Source organism: Phascolarctos cinereus, unplaced genomic scaffold (genome assembly GCF_003287225.1).
Source record: "Phascolarctos cinereus isolate Bilbo 61053 unplaced genomic scaffold, phaCin_HiC Scaffold_4;HRSCAF=312, whole genome shotgun sequence".
In the NCBI taxonomy this organism is placed as follows: Eukaryota; Metazoa; Chordata; class Mammalia; order Diprotodontia; family Phascolarctidae; genus Phascolarctos; species Phascolarctos cinereus.
Genome location: NW_027555847.1, coordinates 563,657,813 through 563,682,588, shown reverse-complemented (window position 1 = coordinate 563,682,588; position 24,776 = coordinate 563,657,813). Strand labels below are relative to the sequence as shown.

At 37.4% G+C, this 24,776-nt stretch overlaps 2 protein-coding genes across 7 annotated transcripts in view; one reads left to right on the top strand and one right to left on the bottom strand.

Annotated features, from left to right (window-relative positions):
- Positions 1-11,590, top strand: part of LOC110192005 (N-acetyllactosaminide beta-1,6-N-acetylglucosaminyl-transferase-like) — a 278,024-nt gene extending 266,434 nt beyond the window's left edge. The window contains exons 5-7 of one of the 3 annotated variants that reach the window (XR_013486267.1): positions 833-885; positions 6,048-6,166; positions 11,019-11,590. The gene's annotated coding sequence lies outside the window, so the exon portion shown is untranslated. Of the gene's footprint in view, positions 1-832; positions 886-6,047 lie in introns of all 3 variants that reach the window. The other 2 variants (XR_013486268.1, XR_013486266.1) reach the window with 2 other exon arrangements.
- A 1,079-nt stretch (positions 11,591-12,669) lies between these two features.
- On the bottom strand, positions 12,670-24,753 carry CUNH6orf52 (chromosome unknown C6orf52 homolog). 4 transcript variants are annotated; one of them, XM_078153616.1, is made up of 5 exons: positions 24,691-24,753; positions 20,184-24,397; positions 19,181-19,370; positions 18,483-18,539; positions 12,670-12,827 (listed from the first exon to the last, which is right to left on the bottom strand). In XM_078153616.1, the coding sequence occupies exons 2-5, from the start codon at positions 20,318-20,320 to the stop codon at positions 12,783-12,785; spliced, it is 429 nt and encodes a 142-aa protein (XP_078009742.1). In that variant the 5' UTR covers positions 20,321-24,397; positions 24,691-24,753; the 3' UTR covers positions 12,670-12,782. The 4 variants fall into 4 exon arrangements, with proteins under 4 accessions (XP_078009742.1, XP_078009740.1, XP_078009741.1 ...); XM_078153614.1 differs by lacking the exon at positions 12,670-12,827 and adding an exon at positions 16,606-17,334 and having other exon boundaries at positions 18,483-18,519; XM_078153617.1 differs by lacking the exon at positions 12,670-12,827 and adding an exon at positions 17,272-17,334.
- Between the last annotated feature and the right edge of the window lie 23 nt (positions 24,754-24,776).

The following is a 24,776-nucleotide window of genomic DNA, read 5'->3' as shown; positions in this document are numbered from 1 at the left end:
TTGCTATATATGGGATCTCCCTTTCTTTGACTTCTTTGAGGCATAAGCCAAGTTGTTGTATCCTTGGGTTGAAAACTGTAGGCATCTGTCACTTTTTTTGTGTGCATAATTCCAAATTGCTTCTGTATAGCCTATTTTCAAGAGCAGTAACTTTGCTTTGTGTAGAATCCATTTGTTGTTGTTTGTTGTTGTTCAGCCATTCAGTGGTGCCCAACTCTTCATGACCCTATGAACAATAGCACGCCAGGCCCTTCCATCCTCCACTATTTTGCCAAGTCTGTGTTAAGTTCATGTTCATTGTTTCCATGATACTAGCTACCCATCTCATCCTCTGCTGTCCTCTTTACCTTTTGCCTTCAATCTTTCCCAACATCAGGGTCTTTTCCAATGACTCCCACCTTCTCATTAAGTGGCCAAAATATGTAGGCATCAGTTTCAGTATTTAACCTTCCCGTGAACAGCCTGAATTAATTTCTTTAAGTATTGACCGATTTGATCTCATTGCTGTCCAAGGGCACTCAAAAGTCATCTTTCACACCACAGTTTGAAAGCATTGATTCTTTGGCACTCAGCTTTCCTTACAGTCCAATTCTCACACCATACTGTGAAACTACTTTCCGTACTGGAAAAAATCATAGTTTTGACTATATCGGGCTTTGTCAGCAATGTGATGCCTCTGATTTTTAGTATGCTGTCCAGATTTGCCATAGCTTTCCTTCCAAGGAGCAAGCGTCTTTTAATGTCATGGCTGCAGTCGTCATTTGCAGTGATCTTTGAGCACATGAATATAAAATCTGACTCTGTTTCCATTTCTTCTCCCTCTGTTTGCCAGGGAGTGATGGGACTGGTTGCTAAGATCTTCACTTTTTGGATATTCAGTTTCAGGTCAGTATAGAATTCATACATTCTTTTAACATTGTTGCTTTCTCTGTCAAATTTCCTTCCACTTCATTACTTTTGGGTTCCTAATTTGTTATTCTATTTTTCAATTTTTTTTTACACGATTCTCCATCATGTATTCAATTTGGTACAGTGGATAGGGTGCTGACCTGGAGTCAGGAAGACTTAAATTCAAATTCAGCCTCTGACACTTAACTAGCTGTATGACCTTGGGCTAATCACAACCTCTATTAACCTCAGTTTCCTTATCTGTTAATGGGGATAAGAATCTTAAAAGGTTATTGTGAGTATCATTTGGGATAATATTTGTAAAGCATTTAGCATAGTTCCTGGCACATAGTAAGCACTACACAAATTATAGTTACTGTTATTATTTTATACTCTAATATTTGTAATTTTAAAATTCTGCTTGGAGAGCTCTGATTTCTGATAGTTTCAATTTTAATTCTTTCTTTTGAGAGTTTCATTTTTCTCTTGAAGCATTCTGGACCTCTTTGCTATTGTTCTGGGATTTCTGGGGAGTCTCTCTTTCATAAGCTACTACTGGTTAATTTTTCATCACACAATACTTAATATGCTTTGGGTTCCTCTTGAGGCGTTATGCATTCTTCAAAAGTTTTTATTGTCTCTTCTATTTGTGACTACATTTTAATTTTGGCTTTTTCCTCTTAATTTTTTGATCTTTCAACTTTTTTCTTGTTTTACCTTTGGAATCTTTCTCATCCTCAGACTCCTCCTCTTTTCAACACCATACCCAAGTCTTTTACTTTACTGAAGTCTTCTGTAATATTTGTAGTTATTGTGCCAAATTAGTATTTGTCATCTAGTGTGGTATGAATGGTGTGATAAATGAGTGCTCAGGCCAAGCCGCTGCTATGGGGAATTCATAGTGAATTCAGGTAGGTGGTGTAATGGGTAGAGTAATGGGCCTGGAGTCAGGAAGACCTGAATTTGAATCCGACCTCAGATGCTTATTAGTTGTGTGACTCTGGGCAAGTCCCTTGACTACTGTTTGCCTCAGTTTCCTCAACAGTAAAATGGGGGTAAAAAAAGCACCTACTTCCTGAGGTGGTTGTGAGGATCAAATGAAATATTTGACAGTGTCTGGCACATAGCAAACACTATATAAATGTTTCTCCTGTTCTCCCTTGCAGTCCAACCCTGAGTAATAAGTCCGTCAGCTTGTTTATATTCAACACAATAGGCAAACATGGAATCATTTGGAGTTAGGGGACCCTGAATGAGAGCTTTTGCTAGCTTAATAACAACATTGATAGCACACTGTCCTCTAGCTAGTAGAGTTTTAACACGGGCCAGAAAAGCTTCAACAGGTGAGGAGTCATGCTAAAGATTCAGCCAACAGAATACAGCTGTGCTGTGTACTTCCTGTCTTTACAATGCTCCATCAAAACAAGTGACTTCAGTCACTAGCCCACAGGAAGAAAATTCAAATTCCAGGAAAATCTAAACAATGACTATAGTAACAAAAACTGTATCCTCCAATGCATCAATGTTTTAAGACAGGTGCATCAGATTATTAGATTCTGATATACTGCTTGGAGACTCAAGTCAGGTAACCAGCTTGAAACCAAAGATTGTGGAAAGAACCAGGAGAGCTAATCTGAATACTTGAATCTGAAATACATAATAATGTTAAATTGTTCAAAAAGTATTTGTTAATTCTAGCATATTTTAACATGTTATGTGTGAAACAGTTTTGGAAACATTTCTGGCAATACATAGCCAGTCTAACACATGATAGAGGAACCCTTAAGATAGTATTGGGTTCTGCAAAAAGTTGGGGAAATGGAAAGGGGTGAAAATAAGGAAGATATGAAGAACCCCATACTTCCATCTTGTGTTGACCTTCTTTGATTGACTAAAAAATAATTGTGGGGTCCTGGAAGGGGAAGACATTACCAAGTTCCTTCCTTTCAGTTTCATGACAGAAATTCATGAAGCAGAAAGTGTAGAATAGGTTTGACTCCTAATGCTATAGCAAGAAGTCATCCCTTAGATAATAGTAGGTGTTTAGTTAAATGAAAGCAAGTCAGTGGTCTTAACATGGGTGGGTTCCTGATAGCAAACATTTCTTGGACCCCCCCAAAGTGTCTAAGAGCAGACCTACTTTCAAAGTTTTGGAATCAGAAAAAGATTCCAGTATAAATTTTAGTTTAAAATGCCACTGGGGAAAAGAATTTGACCAATTAGAGTTCAAGTTCTCCAAAAGAATGTAAGTTCCTTGATAGTAGGGACCATTTTTTCCTTTTGGCTTTGTATTCCTGGGCCTTCCACAGAATAAACATTTAATTCATGCTTGTTGGATTGGAATGGATTGGATAGAGTGTTTAAAAGTTTGGATCCTAGGTACAGCATTCTTATGGTTAATTCTTGTGCCAAATCACTTTTATTTTCTTTTTGCATTTTAGAAGAGAGTTATCTAAGATTTATGGCACTTGGTTAAAGTGCTAACTGTAACAGAGAATGAGGGAGCCCTCTAGTGCCATATCTGTTTCTTCTATGTTGCAATTAGACTGAGTAGTCAGAAGCTGGTCATTCTAAGCTAAAGACCAACCATCTCAAGCAAAATTTAAAATCCAAAATAGTAACCTATCAACTCACTAAATTACTAAATTTTCTTCCGAGAAAAAATTTTTACTGTTGTACCAATGTTGGATTTAAATAAGAAAAATCTACTTTTCATCTATAATCTTATTTGATAAATGTTATACATATTATTTTATAAGAGAGAAACTTTGCAAAAAGAAAGGGCATGACTTTAATTGTCACTGAAGAGAAAGTAAAAAAAATGAGACTGGGGGAATTTATATCAAACCTTAACAGTAGCATAGAATAGGAAATCTGGAAATCTTTTGAATGACTAAGCTTAAAAGGAATATTTTCTACTGGACTTAAGATGGATTTGGGAGAAATCTTTTAGGAATGGAAGATGTTTTCTTCTTAGCTTCATGCTTCTCTTCCTAGAGTCTTGCATACCCTGATGAGGGGCCATAGTGTACATCCTCAAACTATTAAATGTCTTTTTTAATGAGTGATGTTCAGTATGACTTTTCATGGAGCTATGGAAAGATATGCAGACTAATACAGTGTTGGCGGTGCTGAGATTTGTTTCAACCATTCTGGAAAGCAATTTGGATTTTTTTAAAGGGACTAAAATGTCTATATCCATTGACTCAAGGATTCCTCTATGACCTTACCTCAAAGTGGTAAAAAAGACATGGAAGAGGATGAAGAGAAGTAGCAGGTACTATTTTAAAGTTAGAAACAGAAAGTGCTACCTATTTTAAAGTTAGAAACAGAAATTTCTTGATGGTCAATCATCTGAAATGCTAAATATAGTTAAGTAATATGACCTGTATTTGGTTTCCATTTTTTTGTTAGGATGTTGTTGAACAAGTAAACATACTGCTCCATTTCTTAGGAAAGAGACACAGGAGGGCTTCTAGCACCTCTTTCACTAGAAGGTTCGATTTTGATTCAGTCAGACAGAAAGATAGGAATGGAGTCATAATAAGGGGTTAAATAAGCTTACTTTTTTTTCTAGTCTAGAGAGTTTGCTGATAATGGGAATAACAATTACTACGGCACTCCCTAACAATCCTTCTTGCAGGGGCTGGTGTGAAGGGGGGGCAACTCATCTCAATAGAGACCAGCACAACTTGTGCTTTCCCCTAAATCCCCTCAAGCCTCAATGGGGGCTGGTTGAGGCAAACACACAGATTCCTCCTTCCGAAACCTTGACGGGGGCGATCAAGGCACCGCACAGCATTCAGTCTGTACTTTCACCCCTATCCGGGTTCCCAGTCACTGACCAGTGCCCACTTGCTTTATAGGGCAACAAAGAATGCACATTGCCAGCAATAGCATCACAATTTTACATCACTCCTATATCTACTGTACAAGTCTGGTAGAAACTGTTTTGAACCATGATCATGAGAACTCATATCTAACACCTGGGAAGTAGAGATTGTTACGGCTATGGATTCTGGGAAGAAAACTTTAAGAAAAAATAACAAAAAAATCTACTTCACACACACTAAAATTCACCTTACTTACAGATGTACTTGTACTTAGATGACTTTTTTCTAGTTCATCACACCGGACAATCACAAAAGCTCTATCCATGACTCTAAGAACAACCCCTTGAAGAAAACTATGTCACCATTCTCTTTAGCAATCTTCATTCAGTAGTCCCAGTGTACATGAAATCAGCTCCTTTACACCCAGACTGCACTGCCATTCATCACCTTATGGTATCTAGCAGTATAAAAGGATAGTAGAACTAGTATTACTAACAGTAATATTAGTAGTGCTATAAAAAAAAATAGGAGACCATGCTTGCTACAGCAGCCACCAATTATGTAACCATCCAACTTAGGATCTGGGAGCATGCCTCTTGCAGTCTCATAGTTGTAAAAACTAATGCCCTATACTGAAACACTGAAACATTAATAAAAGCTACAAATTCCATCAGACTACATGATTTTATCGGGTAGTCTCCCAGGAATTTGTATTCTCCTTCTGTGCCGGGCTTCCCAATGTCACGCACCAAAGCAAGTTCTTGCAAAGTCTAAGGGGTGCATTACGCAAAGAGAAACTGCTCCAGTTGCATCAATAGAGGCAACTTTACCAGCAAAATACCTCCCAATCTGTGAGAACTGGGCTACTCTTTCCCAAAATACCTGCTTATGTTTATCTTTAAAAGAAGAGTTTAGGGGTCTGGGTAGGGAATTATCTGAGGACATTTCCAAGTTACTTTGCCAGAAGGAATGCACCTTGGAATTTGGACTCTACAATCCAATATGTTTTTGTACCTTTTATAAGCAGTAATTTACCTGAATACAGACACTTGCAGAAGTAGTTGGACTTGCTCTCTAAGTAAGATGGGGTGGGGGCAGGGGTGGGGGATGGCACCACTGTATTGAAAACTGCAGCGGAAATGCCAGAAACTCCTTGGTGAAGGAGATGGCCTATTCCATCATGGTTGTAGAGTGGGCAGGTGGTGGAGTTGGAGGCAGAGAACTGGAGTAAGAGTGTCTAAACTCAGGAACCCATTATTGTTTTGCTTCCTGCACAGCCCCCAGCCACAACTCTCACCAAAATGCCTTAAATATTTTTCTTCACAGTTAAAAAAGAAAAGCAAAGAAACAAGACACCCAGACTGATCATATCAAGTAGCATGGAGAGTAACGGGAATTGTGCAGTCACTTGCAACAACAGTGTTATCTTCCTCTTGAAGGAAAAGGTAAAGTGACTTCAAGGAATGCACCTCCTCACTCCAAGCTGGTAGGGCAATGCAGCACTGCTAGAGGTGTGTCAGTAAGATTAAAAATGACCTGAGGTAGTATATGTGAGACTTGACCCTTCTCAGGAGGTTGGAAAGTAGAAGAATGTTACACAGGGAAAAAAGAGAAGGAAACGGAGAGCTGAACCCAGAGCTCAAAAACAGATTTGAGGCTTTTCTGCAAAGAGGAGAAAACCGGGTGATCAGTTAAGAAAGCAGGTGCTTGTTGGCTAATGAAGGATATCATAGAAGCTATCAGCTGAGTGATCATTCAGTAGGGGGTCTGAGAAAGAAGCTGAGAGTAATAACAGTCACTGATGATTTCCTGCTCAGAGGTCCTGGGGCAGCTATTTCTTGACCTGACAAACACAATAGAGGTCTGTTGTCTTCCTGGGGCAAGTATCCAAGACATCACAGTAACCTTGCTCTGACTGATCAAAATGGATAACAACTACCCACTTCTAGTGATTCACAGGGTTACAAATGGTACAGCCAAAAGGAACCTAAAGAATATTGCCAAAGATCATGAAAGCCTTGAGCAAGAAATGGAAGATCCTAAAGGCACAGGCCATGTTTCCTCACTCTCACACATTCAAGACAAGTGATGCACAGGATAAAATTTGATTTTGAATGGGAAAAACTGATTAAAAATACAGTATTTGAGAATGGGATTTGGACTTTGGGACCACAATTTAAAATATAGGCATGACAGATTCCTGGCAAAAAAACAGAGTATACCTAACAAAGGTGAGTGAGAATGTAATTGTCTGAAACCTTGAGAATATAATCAAAAGAGCTTTAAACTAAAGAGGATGGGGGATGGAGAAGACTGTACCTATATACACACATATGTATATATCTATATACACACATTCTTATATACCTGTATACATACATATATGAAAGTAGTAATAATGAGGCAAGGATAGAATTGAGATACCTCATAGAAAATACAATTCAAGAAAGAAGACAGTAGTAAAACCCTAGTTTCAAGCATCTATATACAAATGCCCCAAATTCAGGTGACAAAAAAACCAACTAGATGTCTTAAAAGAAGGATATTTTGACCTTAGAGATTCTGAGACTTGGTGGGATGAAACCTATAACTAGAATATGGCTTTGTATGGTTATACCTTAATAAAAAAAAGTAGAATAGATAAAAAGGCAGGGTAGCATTTTCTATTAAGAAAGCATATTCATATGAAAAATTCAGGAACCAAAGGAGGGAAGCATGATGGAGAAAACCTATAGAGGGAGAAACAGATGTGATTTTGTCCCTGGAGTATACTATAGACCATGTAGAGAGAAAGTAAATAAGAAGTCTGAGAAACAGATTAACAAGCCTATCTCAGAGGCATGATATGATGAGGGACTTCATTTATCTAGACATCTGTTGGAACTTTCCCTGCCAAAAGCAGAGCTACTAATAATTTTTGACTTGTTTTGATGGCAATTTCATCCACCAAAATATGGTGGTACCAACAAAGGGAAATTTTATTCTGGATCTGATTGTTACTAGTAAGGAGAAATTTGTTGTTAAAGTGTAAATAATTGGAAACCTGGAAGGAAGTGAATACTTCCATTTAATGTCAGTGATAGAGGAGGAGAAATCCGGTATAGTCTAATATGTACTCTAAATTTTGAGAAAGGAGATTTCAAAAGGTTCAAAGGAAATATAGGGAGGATCTTATGGACTAAAATTCTTCAGGGAAAGTCTACCCAATCTTAAGATCCTTAAGAATGAAATTGGGAACACTCAAAGGGAAACAATTGTAGTGAGGAAGTAAAAAGGATTTCCCTAAAGAGATCAACATGGATGCATAAGGAAATCTCAAAGCAATTTAGATTTTTTAAAATTGCAAAATATGGAAATAAGGGCAGATAATTGAGAAGGAACATGAGTATGACATAATTCTTGTAAAAATGGTGATGGCTGAGAAAAGGAGGAGGAGGAGGAAAAGGAAGAGGAGGGAGACAGAGAGACAGTCAGTCAGTGAAAGACAGGGCCATCACTTGGAGTGGATAGAGAGGTGTGCTGGTCAATGTTTAACAACCAGCTCTTGAGGGGTGTGCAGAGAGGAACGTAAGAATGACAAACTTTTAAGTTTAGTCTGCATCATTAGCATTTTCTGCACCACTTTCTTAAGTCTAGACAATCAGTAAAACAATGAACTAAGACTTGGTTTGTAGCATTTGCTGATTTCCAATGTATAAATGCACACAATGAAAGATGAACAATTATCTTGGCAGTGATTGGTCTCTAGCACACCACTAGGTAGAGAGGACAATGGTAACTGACAACAGAAAGAAAGTAGCAATGTCCAATTCTTATTTTACTTCTCTTTTCTCTGCCAATGAAAATGACCTTTGCCCTGGAAATGACAGAATAAAAATGGCTAGGAGAAAGTTGATACCAAGTAAGATGATGGTAAGAGAATACCTAGCTGCCCTTAGAGAATTCAAATGGTCTGGCCCAGATCAATTACACATTTGGGTACTGCAAAAACTGGCCACTGTAATTGCCAAGTCCCTGACAGTGGTATCTGAAAGACTATGAAAATGAGAGGGGCAGCTAGGTGGTGCAGTGGATAGAGCACCAGCCCTGAAGTCAGGAGGACCTGAGTTCAAATCCAGCTCAAACCAAACACTTGACACTTACTAGCTGTGTGACCCTGGGCAAGTCACTTACCCCCAATTGCCTTAAAAAAAAAAGAAAATGAGAGGCACTACAAGATTGGAAAAGGGCAAATTTTCCAATTTTCAAAGAAGGAGGAAAAAATAGTTTCCAAACTAAAGGCCAGTAAAGTGGCTGCAATTTCTGGGGAAATCCTAGAGCAGGGGTGGGGAACCTGCAGCCTAGAGGCCACATGTGGCCTTCTAGGTCCTTGGGTGCAGCCTTTTGACTGAGTTCAAGTTTTACAGAACAAATCTTTTTATTAAGGGGATTTGTTCTGTGAAGTCTGGATTCAAAGGGCCACATTTGAGGACCTAGAAGGCCACATGTGGCATCAAGGCTGAAGGTTCCCTACTCCTGTTCTAGATCAAATCATAAAAGCGATGGCTGGTGAACATCTGGAAAAGGGGGTGATTACAAACACCCAGCATGGACTCATCATGAACAGGTCATGCTAGACTAATTTTATTTCCCTTTTTTGACAAGGTTACTAAAGTGGTAGATTAGGATATTGCTACAGATTTAATTTACTTGGATTTTAGAAAAGGTTTTTTTTTTTAAAATAAAGTTTCTTACATTTTTCTCATAGAGAAGCTAGAGTTGGCCTAGGTAACACAGTTAGATTTAGAAGTAGTAAAACAGATGAACTTGAAGAGCAGTCATCAATTTTGTTGCCAACTTTTTAGTCATGTCCAACTATTAATGACCCCATTTGGAGTTTTCTTGGCAGTTCCTAGAGCGGTTTGACATTTCTTTCTCCAGCTCATTTTATAGATGAGAAACTGAGGCAAGTTGGGCTAAGTGACTTGCCCAAGGTTACACAGTAAGTATTTGAACTTCCTAATTCCAAGCCCAGTACTCTATCCACTACTCCACCTAGCTGCCCCCGTAGTTATCAGTGGATTGACATAAGAAGCTCTCCAGGAATCCATACTTGGCCTCCTATTATTTAACATTTTTATCAATGACACAAAAGCTGGGAGGGGTACCTAACACATAGGACGACAGAATCAGAATCCAAAATGATCTTTTGGCTAGAGCATTGGGTGAAATATGATGAAATTCAATAGGGACAAAATGTGAAGTCCTACACTTGGATGCAAAAAAATCAAATTCACAAGTACTATATGAGGCACACTTAGACACTTTAGACTTTAGGTCTGAAAAAGATATTGGGGGGGGTTTAGAGGACTGCAAAATCAAAAAGGCAGTAAGTGTGATTTGACCACCTAAAGAGCCAATATCATTTTAGGCTGCATTGAGAGAGGTATAACTTAAGGAACAGGAAGTATCCTGCCCTGGTCAGACCACACCTAAAGCATTATTTTAAGCTCTGAGCATCACAGTTTAAGAAAGATGTTAATTAAGTTCAAGAGCATCCAGAGAAGAGGGGGGCATCCAGAATGGAGAAGGGCTTTGAGTTCATGTTTCATGAACATTAGCTGAAGGAACTGGGGGTGCTTAATCTGGAGAAGAAAAGTTTGGAGGAAGAAGTGTATAACATTTACTTTTAAGTATTTTAAGATGTTGTTAGAGGATTAAGAACAAAAAGTAGTCTGTTAAGAACTGACATAACCAACTCCACTTTGTTTTGTATTTGCCTCCCCCTCCATTTTTTTTTGACTACGTGTTGTCTCAGCACATACTTCAAGGACAGCATACAGCAAAATGTCACTCTCCAACATCTCCTCTTAATTATTTTATAAAAGAGGACCTCAATAGCTCAAGAGATTTGTCCTCTTCTCTTTATCCTATCTGATAAAGCATGTAGTGTCGGTCTTTTACAAAACCTTATTGACTAAGAAGGTACTGTTTTCTTTGGTCTAATGTAAATGGCTATGCTAACATAGATATGTTCTTTCCTTTATAACAGTTTAAACATCCTCTTTCTGTTATATCTTTTCCTGCTTAAGTGCTGTACCTGGTTTCACCAAATGGCTTTGTAAGAAGCACATCCTATTTTTTTGTTACTTTCTAGATCACATAGCTCTGGAGGGGAGAATATATATATATACACTATGCATGTGTATATATACATACACATATACACATGTATTATATACATGCACATATGTATAAGTATATACATATATCAGGAAATGAAAGATACAATAATTGCAAAACAACTGTTCCCTTTAGACACAGGAGTGATGGAGTTACTTGATCAAAGACAGACAAAGCTGAACTGAAAAATGGAAGTTACTGAAGACAACATATGAAAACAATTCTGAAAAGACTAAACTTCAAAATCTGATCTCATATATATACATCTACCTCTACATATAAACAGAACCAGAAATATTGGATAGACTTCTCAGAGACTTTTTTTCAAGCTAATTTTTTTCAAATGAAGATGTGTCTTCTCTTCCTCCAACTTACATGCCCTGCATTGAGACTCAGTGCAGAAAGACACACACACACACACCCTGTTACAAACATGAATAGTATAGCAAAACACACTTCCACACTGGCCATGTCCAAAAACAGTGTCTCAATATGCACTCTGACTCCATCAGCTATCAGGAGTTGGAAGCATGATATATGTATATAAACACATATACAACCATGTGTGTGGACATAAGTGTATGTACGTATGTATGCATATATGTGCATGTGTGTGTGTATCATCTCCCACGTTAACACACAAACACATCCAACACCTACTGATGGTGTGTGTCACATTTCTGTGAATAAACTGCAGTTTACTTGTCTGCCCATATCATGTCCTGCTTATTTGGGGAGTGGCTAGTAAGGACAATGAAAGTTCTCATAACAAACAGCTTTGTGGAGAAGGGATCAGGATTGTTCTGTCTCATTCCAAAGTGCAAACCCAGAAATAACTGATAGATGTCCCAAAGGGTAAAAGAATTTTTAAGGTAATTTTTTTTCTAATAAGATCTGCTTTCTCTTCCTTCAAACTCCCTGCTCACCTCCATGACAAACAGCTTTGTGGAGAAGGGATCAGAACTGTTCTGTCTCATTCCAAAGTGCAAACCCAGAAATAATTGATAGATGTCCCAAAAAATAAAAGAATTTTTAAGGTAATTTTTTTTCAAATGAAGATCTGCTTTCTCTTCCTTCAAACTCCCTGCTTGCCTCCATGAGAAAACAAAATAAAACAAACCCCCTGGTATAAACACATACAGTATAGCAAAACACATTTCCATATTGGCCACTTCCAAAAAAGTGTCTCAATCTGCATTCTGAATTCATCAGCTCTCTAACAAGTGATTGGTAGAATTATTCATCGTGAACCCTCCGGAGTTTGATTGGTTATTGTGATGATCAGGGTTCCTAAATCTTTCAAAGAAAGCACAGAAGCAGTAAATGTACAGTAGTGTATACTATATATACACACTGTGAGGAAAGAAAATAAAATGATTAATATTTTCAAGGCTAGCTTATATAGGAGACCCACCAGAACTTACTGAAAGCACACCCTCAAATTACACAAGACTACCTGGAAATGGCCCAGGGATGGATCGCTGGATCATATTTCATGGAAGAAATTTTAGAGATCGTCTACTTCAACCCCCTCATTTTATAGATGAGAAAAATGAGGCAGAGAAAGATCAAGCAACTTGCCCAGGGTCACATAGCTAGTAAGTGTCCAACAGGGGATTTGAACCTCGATACTCTCTTCTCCAAGTCCAATGTCCCATTTACAACACACAGTGGTGTCAAACTCAAATAGAAACGGGGCCACTGAATAGTATATATGAATCCATGCAGGTGTATATTGACTTAGAAAACCACATATTAACATTTTCTATGTTTCATTATATTTTTATTTTGCTATTTCCCAATTACATTTTAATCTGGTTTGACTGCACTCAGGAGTGTTGCAGCCACCTGTGGTGTTTAACATTTCTGCACTATAATGTACTTCTTCTGTGATATGGTTTAAACTCCAGCCACACTGCAAGAGTATGTGAACTTGGCAGGATTCTGAAAAAAGAAAAACGCTAGATTTTTAGTCATGCCTAGATAGACATCAATCTTACAAAAGAGTGATGCACACCACACAGCTCAGAAGAACATTATTTAAAGAAGCTGCCCTCCAAAGTGGCAGTAATTATTATAATTGGAGCAGTGATTACTTTAGTTTCCTGCCAACATACATACTTTTTAGAAGGACAAATCATTTCAGAGACTATTCCTGAATATTTTTTCTCTCCCTCTTTTTAAAGATAAACCTAATACATAGTGTATATGGGTAAGCTTTGAGAAAATATTTTTAAAGGGTACTCAACAGATATGAACATACTTTGAAAAGTATTATAATAAACACATAATGTAAGATCAACATGAAAAGTGCCTCTAGTGCCAGAATAAAAGGCATGCATTTTTTTGATCATTCACCCTACTGTTGTAATGTAAAATGGAGGGTTTGTAAAATACTAAAAGAAAGATTGAGGCCTCTCAGAAGTTAAAAGCAAAATTGGTCTCTGCCATTCATTCATGTGGAGTGGCTCTTTATTTTTGAGGACTCTACACAGAGCAAAATGTTTCTGTTCCTGCTGGGAAAAGCTGGGAATATATTCTTATCTTTGTTTAGCTTGCAACTATTGAAAGCACCATCAAAGATAAACAGTGTTTATTTGGGGGTTGTACAATATGGTTATGTAGTTTAAATTAGCACTTCAAGGGGAGAATGTTTTTGAAGTGCAGCACCAAATGAACAATCTGTCTTTCTTTACCATTGACTAGAAAAGGGAATTTTAAAAACTTCAGAATAAAATCAGATTTTGTTATAATGATAGTAGCTACCTAGTAAGCAGAAAATTGCAAGCAGAAAATTGCATTTTTACTTGTGGTACCAAAAATCATCGAATGTTAGATGCAATTGTGTGCAAGGGGCACAAAAATTACATATTGATGAAATTGCTTAGCTAATTGTATCGTTAGAAATTAAGTCACTTCTATGATGATGCTCTTTTTTGCAGCTTAGTACCGGGAAACGTTACAGCTGCAAGGGACCACATAAATCATCTGGTATGAACTACTTATTTTACAGATAAAGAAACTGAGGTCCTGAAAGTTTAAGTGACCTTTTCCTAGGTCACATGAGTAGCAGGTAGAAGAAATGGAGTTCAAACCCAGGTCCTGTGATTTTCTACCATCCTATGCTGCTACTCTAGTAAAGCTAAATCATAGAACAAAACCTTTTTCTCTTTCTACTTCCATGAACAACCACTACCACAAGCTGATTCTTGCTTGGATGGTATGAAATTGGTTATTGATGACTGATTAATAGTTAAAAGTTTTAGTAATCACTGCAACCAATTTCTAGGGCTTAGATTTGGATTTAGTTGGTATAGGCCTTGGTAGAAAATTTTGTAGGAGACTGCACACAACCAAGACTGGACCTGCCTCTCGTGGGAGATAAAAACTGATGGAAGATGATTCCACCTAGTCAGTAGATTTTTTCTTGCCAATTGGGTCTCTCTAGTGAAGCAGGTATCCAGCTGGGGACTTTCCAGAGAATATTCAACTTTGTGTTTTCCTTGTCACTATGAATTCTGGAGGACTCTTTTTGCTAGTCAGCATAACTACGGACCAATCACAGTCTTAGTTTAGTTTGCATCCCTGGACCTTATGTAACCACCAAACTATATAAAAAGGTGCTCTGATTGTAGAGTGTATCTCTGATCACTGAGGAGTCACTGACCTCTATTATTGGCAACTGGAGCCTTGCTAATAGATCATGCTTGGACTTTTGAGCCTCAGTTTCTCTTCACTGCAGATTTTGATTGAGACAATATACATTTCTTTCTACTTAAGAATTCACAGTGAACTTTGCAATTCACAATGACAGGGGCTCAATTTAAGGCATCCCCCTCCCACAAACATGCATGCAAACTTTTAAAAATATTTTTTTTGTTTTTACAACACCTAAATTTCCCAATGTATCCTTTCTCCTAGAGAGCCATCCCTTACAACTGAAGGAAAAAAATCAACATTAACCAACATAGCCCCAAATCTGACATTATATCCATGGTTTGCACTTTACTCCCTTTTATACACTATAAATTCAGCTACACTGATTTGTCATTCTTCACAAATGACACTTCCATTTCTTCTCTCCATGCCTTTGCACTAGCTAAGCCCTGTGCCTGAAATGTTCTCCTTCCTCATCCCTGACTCCAGGATTCCTTGGCTTCTTTCAAGACCAAGCTAAAATCTCACTTTCTGCAGGTGATCTTTCAGGGTTCCCATCCCTCCCTCAGCTTCCTCCCCATTATTTTCCTCTGAGATTACATTCTGAGATTACCTGAGATTTTCTTCTGATTTTTTTCTTCTGGTATATATCTCATATGTATAAACCGTGGATTTTTGTGTTAATGCTTAAAAGTCACATACAGCTAGAGGATGTTCTGGAAATAGAATTCCTTCTACATCTTTACTGTAGTTGTTTGTACAAACAAGCTAGACAAGACAATCACACAACAAAACTTAAGTAGGCAAAAGTTTTACTGTATGCCCCCTTCTCCCCCTATACCCTTCATCTCACAGATTGTCCACATCTTATTTCAGGTGCCTAGTTTTCTCCTCCCTTAGCCCTGCAAATTCGTATTAGGGGAGGCTCTGATCTCAGGCATTTATGCTTAAAGTCACACTAAAGTTGATCAACAGCCAAAATAGCTAGATTGGGAGAGCATTAGACTGAAAATCTAAAGGTACCTGGTTCAATCCTGGGTTTTGGCAGAAATTTAGGACAGCCTAGGTAGTACAGTGGATAGAGTGCTGGGTCTGAATCAGGAAGCCCCAAGTTCAAACCCGGCCTCAGACACATTAGCTGTGTGACTCTGGGCAAATCACTGTTTGACTCAGTTTCTTTCTCTGTAAAATGAGCTGGAGAAGGAAATGGCAAACCATTCCAATATCTTTTCCAAAAAACCCCCCAGATGGGATCATGAAGAATCACTGAACAGCAAAAGTTGACCTATTACCTCTCCTAAGCATATATGAATTGTAGATAGGTAGGCTAAGGGTTTTCCCCCCATTAATGAATGAACAAAGCATTAAGGGCTTACTAGGAGCAAAGCAAAGTATCAAACACTAAGAACGTGAACAGAAAAGCAAGACAGTCTCTATTCTCAAGAAGCTTATATTTTAATGGGGAAAGCAACACACATGGAAGATTTCAGCTTCAAATCATATAGAAAGGTCTCACCGTCCTTAGGGTACAACAGCAGATGGCAATATCTCGGTCTTTAATTTCTTTTCACTGATAAATTGTCAGTTTCTAATGCTGAACCATGTGACAGTGCCAAGACCTTTAGGGACAAAAATTCCCTTTTCTGGTCTTTAACAGATGTGGCTGTAGCACCTGCTAGAGCAGTTGCCAATCTGTATCTCCACACAGGTTGCTTCCTAGCCTGCTAAGCATGTCTCCCTCCTGTTTGTGTCTTAGGATACCTACTTCAGCTGAGGTTGTTTGCCTAGCCTCTGAGTAGCTGTTGGCAGGGATGGCCGGTCTCTCCTTACAGACTCTACTTCCCTAATGAGGAATGGGTTCAAGACCAGTGGGGTGTTACCAGGGCTCTCGTGCTTATCTACCTATTGGAGGGGGGGGGCGCTGTTGGTAAGCAGCTATGCCACAGTAATTTTATGTCCAATCTAGGATGCAAGTGGAGAAGGATATTAAACCAAGTATACTTTATTACCTTTTATAAATTCTCAGATTCTAACAAAAAAAATGCTCTCAACGGCACATAGGAAGTTGTTTTGAGCTTGTTATATTTAAGCCAACAAACAGAAACACAGGGCACAAGAGAGAATTCTGTTAACTGTCACCCAGAAATGGGCAATACGCTACTCCATTTCTAAACTGAAAGTTTTTTAAGAGGTAAAGTTGTGTTCTTGCTTTCATGGAGAGGAGAAAAATGAGAAGAGTACAATTTTCTTCCTTTTTTATTCTTTTTAAAAATATAAAAAATATTTTATTTCCCCCCCAATTACATGTAAAGACAATTTTCACACATTTTTATAATATTTTTAAGTTCCAAAATTCTCCCTCCTCCTCCCCAAGAGGGCAATCTAATATGGGTTATACATGGAAAGCACAATTTTCAAATGTTGCCTGGGGTACACTACCTTGCATCCTAAATAATAAGTAAAATGCATTTACTGGTTATCTTTATTTTTATGGAGTAGTTCTTCATTATCTCAGTACGTTCCAATCCTCCCAACAAGTTTATTCAAACAAATGCCTATGTAACAAAACAAAAGTACTTATGACGCCCACTCCAAAGTATCAATATAACCACTGGATAGCATCTTGATGGAACTGCTTTGTATTTGCCCAGTTACTCCTGGACATTATTTGGGATTCTAGAAGCAACAGTATCCAGAGGCTGCCAGTGACAATTCATTAGGGAGTCATAGAGCTCTTCACTTCCCACCATAAACTCCTTGTTCAGCTTCTCAATATCCAAGGGAATCTGTGGATCTATAAAAGCCAACAGTGCATGAAGGCTGGCTAGTTTTACCATTAAACAATTAAGTAGCTGATACTTTCAATGGCTGTCCCAAAATAATTTTAAATGAGCATTTTGTAGTCTTTAAAAAGACAGGCTAAAAATGTGTAATGTGGTCAAGTAATATGAAAATCAAAGTTTAAAATGCCTTTCAAGAATAAAATGTTTCATTTTTGGAGAGTCCTCACACTTTTTTTTTAAAAATAAAAACTGTCATTTAGATTTACGACAAACATTCTTTTGTCTAAAACTTAAAGTGATACATTCTTAAATATATTATTTTCAGATATTAAACTTCCACTTTCATGATTAAATAATAACTAAAGAGTGAGAACCTCTGAGATATGAGTAACACGATTATTTCTTTAACTCAAGATATAAGGTAGAGTATTTTAATTTGTCACTGGCTATTAAGAGTCCCCTATACATTTCAGCAGAAATAGTTTTAAATCTTCCCACATATTTTCAAATTTTCCCCCTTACACAGATCTTTCCTTTCATTAGGAAAATAAAAAGAACATGTTTCCCTTTCATCTCATTATCATCATTGTCCCCACCTGAGCTCCCACTACCCAACCTCACACACTTTGAAATAGCAGTAGGTTCACACTGGAAAAAGCTATCTTTGCCAAGTCAAAAAGGAACATTACACTTTTTGCCATATCCTAAGCTGGTAGGGTGAAGAAACCCCCCCCAAAATTTAGCACAATGTATGAGTAGGGTTGGGAGGGATCTTAGAAAGCATCTAATCCAACCCCATCATTTTGGAGTTGAATTTACTACGACATTGACAGGCACATTGACTTAACCAAGTCACACAGACATTTTAATGGAAGACCTAGGATAAACACCCCCAGTCCTCCTGACTCCTGGTAATCTGGTATTCTTTACATAGCTTTAATCTTATATACTGAACTCTAGCTCCATAACAATGATTATACAACATCTCTACATCCCATTCAGCCAATACTTAGTAAATTACATTGCAGATTACAGAAAACTAAGCAGCCTAATACCTGATGAAAAGTTTTGCTTTCTAGCTAATGTCCAACACTACAACAAGGATCATTTCAAAATACATTTTCAATCAAAGCAGCAGATAGATTAGTATTGCCATTACCTTCAGTTTGTTCCTCATCACTATTTGTAGTCCGAGCCTAAAATTAAGCATGGAGATCTTAAAAGAAAAGTTATGATTATGATTACTTAATAATTATTCATTTCTCTATAAAGTTTTGCTGTTATTTAAGGAAGGGGAGAATCTAGAGGTTTGAACCCATGAATAATTACAACATAGGCAAATTATAACCAAGAAAGGGAAAAAAATCCCTGACTAGATATCAACTTTTTTCATCTGTCCGATGAGGAGGGACTAGATATAATTGTTAAAGTCCTCTCACAATTTAAAAATTCTCATATATCCACCTTCTAAAAAAGGGAACATATCCTTAAATACACTTTCCTTACAAATAGGTTGCAATTTTTAAAAAAATGTTGAGTTACACAATACTGTGAAACGCAGAATGACCTTTTCCAAAGCCATGATGATGAAACATTCTGAGTAGCTGAAATCTAAAATACTAACTTAACTGTAATTGTTCAAGTTCAGTAGAAATTTACCATAAAATTATCTTTTGCATAAAGGTAACTGCATTTTTAATTCATTTATCAATGAGATGCTTTTGGTAACTAACTTCACTCTCTTGTTTTAAAATAGAAAAGCATATTGGAGTGTGAACTTTTGTGTCTGTGGAATAAAGTAAATATTTAAATCGAGGGAATATAAAATACAGTGAATTCATTTAGATAAATAATTACCTCTGACACAGCCGGAATTTCAGCTAGATCTTTAGTGTTCTCCTTTGCAGAAGAGACATTCTGAACATTCTCATAAAATATAAAGTTATAGTTATATTCAAAATATGGTTCAAAATCTGACTGCAAATAGCAGGTTTGATGCTGCTGGTAATAGGCACCATAGTCGTCAAGTTGTAACTCAGCCTTCATCCTAACAGAGAACAAAATCGTGAGAAAAGGCAGTGTGGCATAGTAGAAAGACTGCTGGTTTGGGGGTCAGAAGGTTTTGGTTTGTATCTCAACTCTGCTACCTCTGTGACCATGGGCAAGTTACTATACTGAGTAGGACTCAGTTTCTTCATCTATAAAAAGAGGAATTGGACAATAATTTCTAAGGTCTCTTCAAGTTTCAAGTTTAGTCCCCATAGAACAAATTACAAATAGCAGCACCCCTCCCCCTACTAAACAGTTACATTTCTACTTTTAAAAAATCAGTCCAAAATCATTTAAGTTTCATTTGTTTCAAGAGACATTTTAAAAACATTTAAATGGCCATAAGTTACATAAGACCTAGACTGCATCATAAAATCTTTCCTTTCTCTTTGTAAGTAAAAAAGAGAGGTGGAGGAGGAAAAGGAATCTCACCTTTGCCAGTACCAGAAATAATTGCTTTGTTGGGTTAAATCAAAATCTAGAGAAGTCGAACTCCTAGCCATTGATATCGAAGCTCTGGTTTCAAACAACAGCAACAAAGCCAAGCATAGAAGTGGCTTCCTTGACCAAACCTTCCTGGCTTTCTGAATAAATACTGCAACCAATTCTTGACAAACACCTGCTTGAGAATTAACTCATGTGTTTTCACTCTGATTAATTGCAAAATTCTCACTCTACACAACTTTCACACAGTAACAGGTAAATGAAGTCACATCATAATAATAAATAAAAATTTAAGGCTAACTTTACAATTTGATGTTTATCTCCTTTCAAATCTTCCGATAAGAAATTAAACAGGAAATAACAGTACCTCTCTAGGGCAGTTTCTGTGTGTGGTTCTGCTTGGTTTTTTCCTCTGGTTGTAATCATTATGTCATCAGACTTGCTGTAATATTTGGCAGATGAAGGGAGTATGTAACTTACGAATACAAACTGTTTTCTGGCCATGTCTTGCAGAGAATAGTAAAGGAGTACAAAGAATCAACAGCTTTGGTGCCATTAATAATAGGTGCCACAGTAGTTGCAACTCAGATTTAAAAGAGAGGGGAGAGAAAATAGAACAAAATTATGAGAAGATATGAGGCAGTGTGGTATAATGGAAAGAATGTTCTATACGGGACCTTGGGGCCCTGGGCTCATATGCCAACCCTGTTCCTTACAATCTGCTTTCTTGGATCAATCACTTAATCTTGCTGGACCTCAGGTTTTTTTGATACATAAAATAAAGGATTAATTCATCAATCCTTTAATGAAAAGGGGTTATTCATCAATTAATAAGCACATTGAATGCCAGGCACTGTGCTACTTGGTGTATAAGATCCCTTCCAATAACAAATCTATGATCCTATAATCCACAAAAAGAATTAAATTTATGGAGCCAATAATTTTTTACAAAAATCTGTACAGTGTTTCAATAGAGAAAAGACTGCCTACAAGTTTTTTTGACTATTAACAGTGACAGAAGTGGAAGGCTCCATAATTGTCTGCCAAGACAAACACAAATTATTTTTACCAAAACATTCAATTGTAAATTACAAGAGCAATAAATGCAATCAACCAGAGTTCAGGACCTTTTTATGCCTTGAAAGAGAATACCACAGATTTCTTGTTTAAAACCAAATTCCTAAGAATGAAAGGTAATACTCTCTAAAATTCTCCATCAGAAATTTAAGTGGTGATTGTTTTTATTTTTGTGACCTCTCTGGGAAATCAAAGAGGATCTGATAAATACATACATTTATATCAGTGACAATGAATATGAAAAAATGACCTTTATGGGCCTTTTGCAAAAACAGACAGAGTTTCAAAGTATTGTTTTATTCCTAGAATACGCAGTATTTACTCTTGCCTAAATATAAGTGTGAAAACAGAAATCAGGTCACATTACCAAATAGTAACTGCAATTTTAACAAAGTAAATAGACCAGAGATCAGGGTCACTCTCCGTTAACATTCTAAGCCCTATTAAGTGTGGTGAAAGTAGAAAGTGCTCTAGATCTAGACTCAGAAGTTCTGGGTTCAAATCCTAACTCCTTTAGCATGAGTATCTCTGAACCTTGCTTTCCTCCTGTGTAAAATAGGCACACCATTTCCACAATAACTTCAAGGGATTGTTGTAAGAAAAATAACACATTGTCATCTTCAAAGTGCTGTAAATTTGAATGATTATTTTATAGTCAAAATTACGCTAGTTCAAAAGTCTAAACAAGTTCTAAATTCTTCCATACTTCATGTCAACTAAAGCCATATTTCATAGAATTTCAAAAGTCCCTTGGAAGAACCTTGAGAAGGCATATGACCAGTCTACCTCCTCCTCCCCCATCAGTATCATTTTATCAAGTGAAACCTGAAGTCAAACATCTCCTGAATATCATAAAATCTTTTCTGATTATTCAAAAGAAATCATCAATTGTTTATCTCCTCAGTTTCTAATCATGAACCTTCCACTCCTCGCTACTCTACAAAATGCATTTGTTGTTCAGTAGTGTCCAACTCTTCGCGACCCAATTTGGGGTTTTCTTGGCAGAGGTTTACTATTCCCATTTCATTTTACAGATAAGGAAACTGAGGCAAACAGGGTTAAGTGACTTACCCAGTGTCACACAGCTAGTAAGTGTCTGAGGCCAGATTTGAACTCAGGAAGATGTCTTCTTGACTCCAGGTCCAGGTGCTCTATCCAACTATGCCACCTAGCACCTGTACAGGGTATAACCTCCAGCAAAACATAAGCTCCTTGAGAATAGGAACTTGTATATAGTAAGAGCTTAATGATAATTGAATTTTAGTTTTGCTAACTAAATCAAAGCCCTCTCATTTCAGTAGGCTTAAATGTATAAAACCATTGAATTAACATTATTGAAACTTAAAAAAAAAGAATATGTATCGTCACAAGCCACCAATTAATGAGCTTATTTTTTTCCAAAATGATGTATTTATTCAAAAGAAAAGTTTATATCTAATGATAACTAAGTGGTTCTTACACTCTACAGCTGAGTTATAAAGCTTTCAGAAATATATTTTGGGCCAATCCTGCTGAACAGGCATACCCATATATATTTGTTCATTTATGCTTTTTTCTTTCTGATGATGGAAAGCTGGCTCTTTACAGTAGTTATAAAATTGCCTGTGCTAACTAATGAAGTGAGGGCAGGTAGGTGGCACAGTATAGACAGAATAACAGGCTTGGAGTCAGAAAACTCATTTTACTGAGTTCAAATCTAGCCTCAGATACCTACTAGCTATGTGACTCTGAGCAAGTCATTTAACCCCATTTGCCTCAGCTCCTCATGTGTAAAATGAGCTGGAGAAGGAAATGGCAAACCACTTTAGTATCTTTACCAAGAAAACCCCAAATACAATCATGAAGAATTGTAAATGACTGAAAAATGATTCAAAAACAACAAACTAATGAAGCAAAATGCTTTTTCTTTTATCTTTTTAAAATCTTTTTTATCTTTTTTAAACAGAATTTTTAGTACCAAGAAAAAGTCACGAAAGGGAAGTCACGGGTAAGGAAGGAAAAATCTTGTAGCATTTCTTGGCAAGCTTTTTCTTGACTCTTTAGTTACTTCGTTTTCAGACCTCACATATATCCTATACAGGAATTGGATAAATCAGATTTGAGGGTAAGAGATGGAAGGAAAGCTAAGAAAAATATGGAGCTACCTTCTCTACAATTCCCAAAGCCAGAATCAACAAACATCTAAATGGCTATGAGAAACACTGTAGTGGATACTGTGCTTTAACCCTACACCAAGAGCAATCTCTATACCTTAAGAGTTAAAGTCCAGCTAACCTTTTAATCTGGTCTTTCCGCATACCTGCCCCCAAAGAAAGGTCCCCTATTCTTCAGGCTTTGTTTCCAATTCCTCCCTAGTTTGAGCTTTGCTTCAAGTATTTTATCTTAAAATGTAGGGTGAAAAAATTACCTGGTTCAGGGCACTGAATCATAGGGTAGGTATTTTTAAAATATTTGCTGAAGGGCAGATGGTATCCCTGGATGGTAAGATCTGGAATCTTCAGTCAGGTGAACTACTCTGGGATTTAGTGTTCTTATTTATTAAAATAAGACTAAACAACAACAGTATGAATGAAAACAACTTTGAATGAGAGCTGAAGTCAGATTAAATGCTGCAGGCCAATACTAGTTCCACAGGACAGCTAACATTTATATAACACTTTAAAGTATACAAAGTGCTTTACATAAAATAATTTTATTTGATCTTCACAATAACCATGTGAGTTTTGTACAATTATGATCTTCATTTAAGAGATGAGGAAACTGAGGTTGAGATTGTTTGCTCTGACTTGCCCACAGTCCTATGGCTACTAAGTATCTAAGACAGGACTGAACTCTTCTTTCTTTCTTTTTTTTTTTTGCAAGGCAATTGGGGTTAAGTGACTTGTCCAGGGTCACACAGCTAGTACGTATCAAGTGTCTGGTCTGAGACTGAATTTGAACTCAAGTCCTCAGGACTCTACTGCACCACCTCGCTGCCTCCTTGAACTCATTTCTTAACGACTCCAAGTGTACCCAGTTGGGGGAAGGAGTAGGGGAAGTGAAGTTGAGGCTAAAGCAGAATGTTGCAGAAAGTCTGTTAACTTCTGATAATATATAATGCTTCTGGGGACTGGGATTATTTCATTTTTGTCTTTGTAAGGGCCAGTGCCTGGCACACAGTAGGTAGTTAATAAATTCTTGTTAATTGACTCTGCTGTATCAATCAATGTTTTGGTTAACTATTGTGGAGAATTTAATTGGCTGGGGAGAGAAGTACTGGTTTTTGCTTGTTTGTTTTGGAATAGAAGTGTGATTTAATTGATATAGGGAACTCTGATAAGGAAATTTAAGAGAGAGTAGGGTTCCAAAGTCAGTGTTAAGTGGGAAGAGGCCTCACCCTGGATTCAGAGGGCCTGAGGTAGCCTCCGGAGTTCCTTTGTTGATCCACGATCTCATTTGAGTCTTTCTGACTCTGAGGCCAGCCCTATGTCCACTCCCCTACGGAGCTTCTCCAATAGGTAATGACTGTGGCAATTAAAAAAAAATGTATCAATGAAATTTACCAACAAAAAGATATAGGTAAATAAATAAAAAAGAGAGTTTGTACTACAGAATCTCTAGGCCCCCTACCAGCCCTAGGGATAGACGGGAAGGTCATACATCCCTTGGAATCACATTTTAGGAGATTTAGGGACATAAAATCTATACTTACAGTATATATTTAAAAGTTAAGTTCCTGCAAATTCGTAATTAAAATGATTCAAAGGTCAAAAATCCTTAAAACTGCAAAGGAAACCGACCAAGATCAGTGAACTTACATCAGGTATCCAGCTCGCCCTGACTACGTTCTCCGCCCCGCCCCCACGCCTCCTCGCCCCGCCCCTTCGTAATCAATTAGGCCCCG

Bases quoted from the DNA above. Each gene is read 5' to 3' on its own strand.
- CUNH6orf52 (XM_078153614.1), bottom strand. From the start codon at position 20,320: ATGGCCAGAAAACAGTTTGTATTCGTAAGTTACATACTCCCTTCATCT. The intron at 19,371-20,183 runs GTACTGTTATTT...GTTCTCTGTTAG, and splicing joins ACAGAAACTGCCCTAGAGAG to GATGAAGGCTGAGTTACAAC. The intron at 17,335-18,482 runs GTAATGGCAATA...TGGCTTTTATAG, and splicing joins TGATGAGGAACAAACTGAAG to ATCCACAGATTCCCTTGGAT.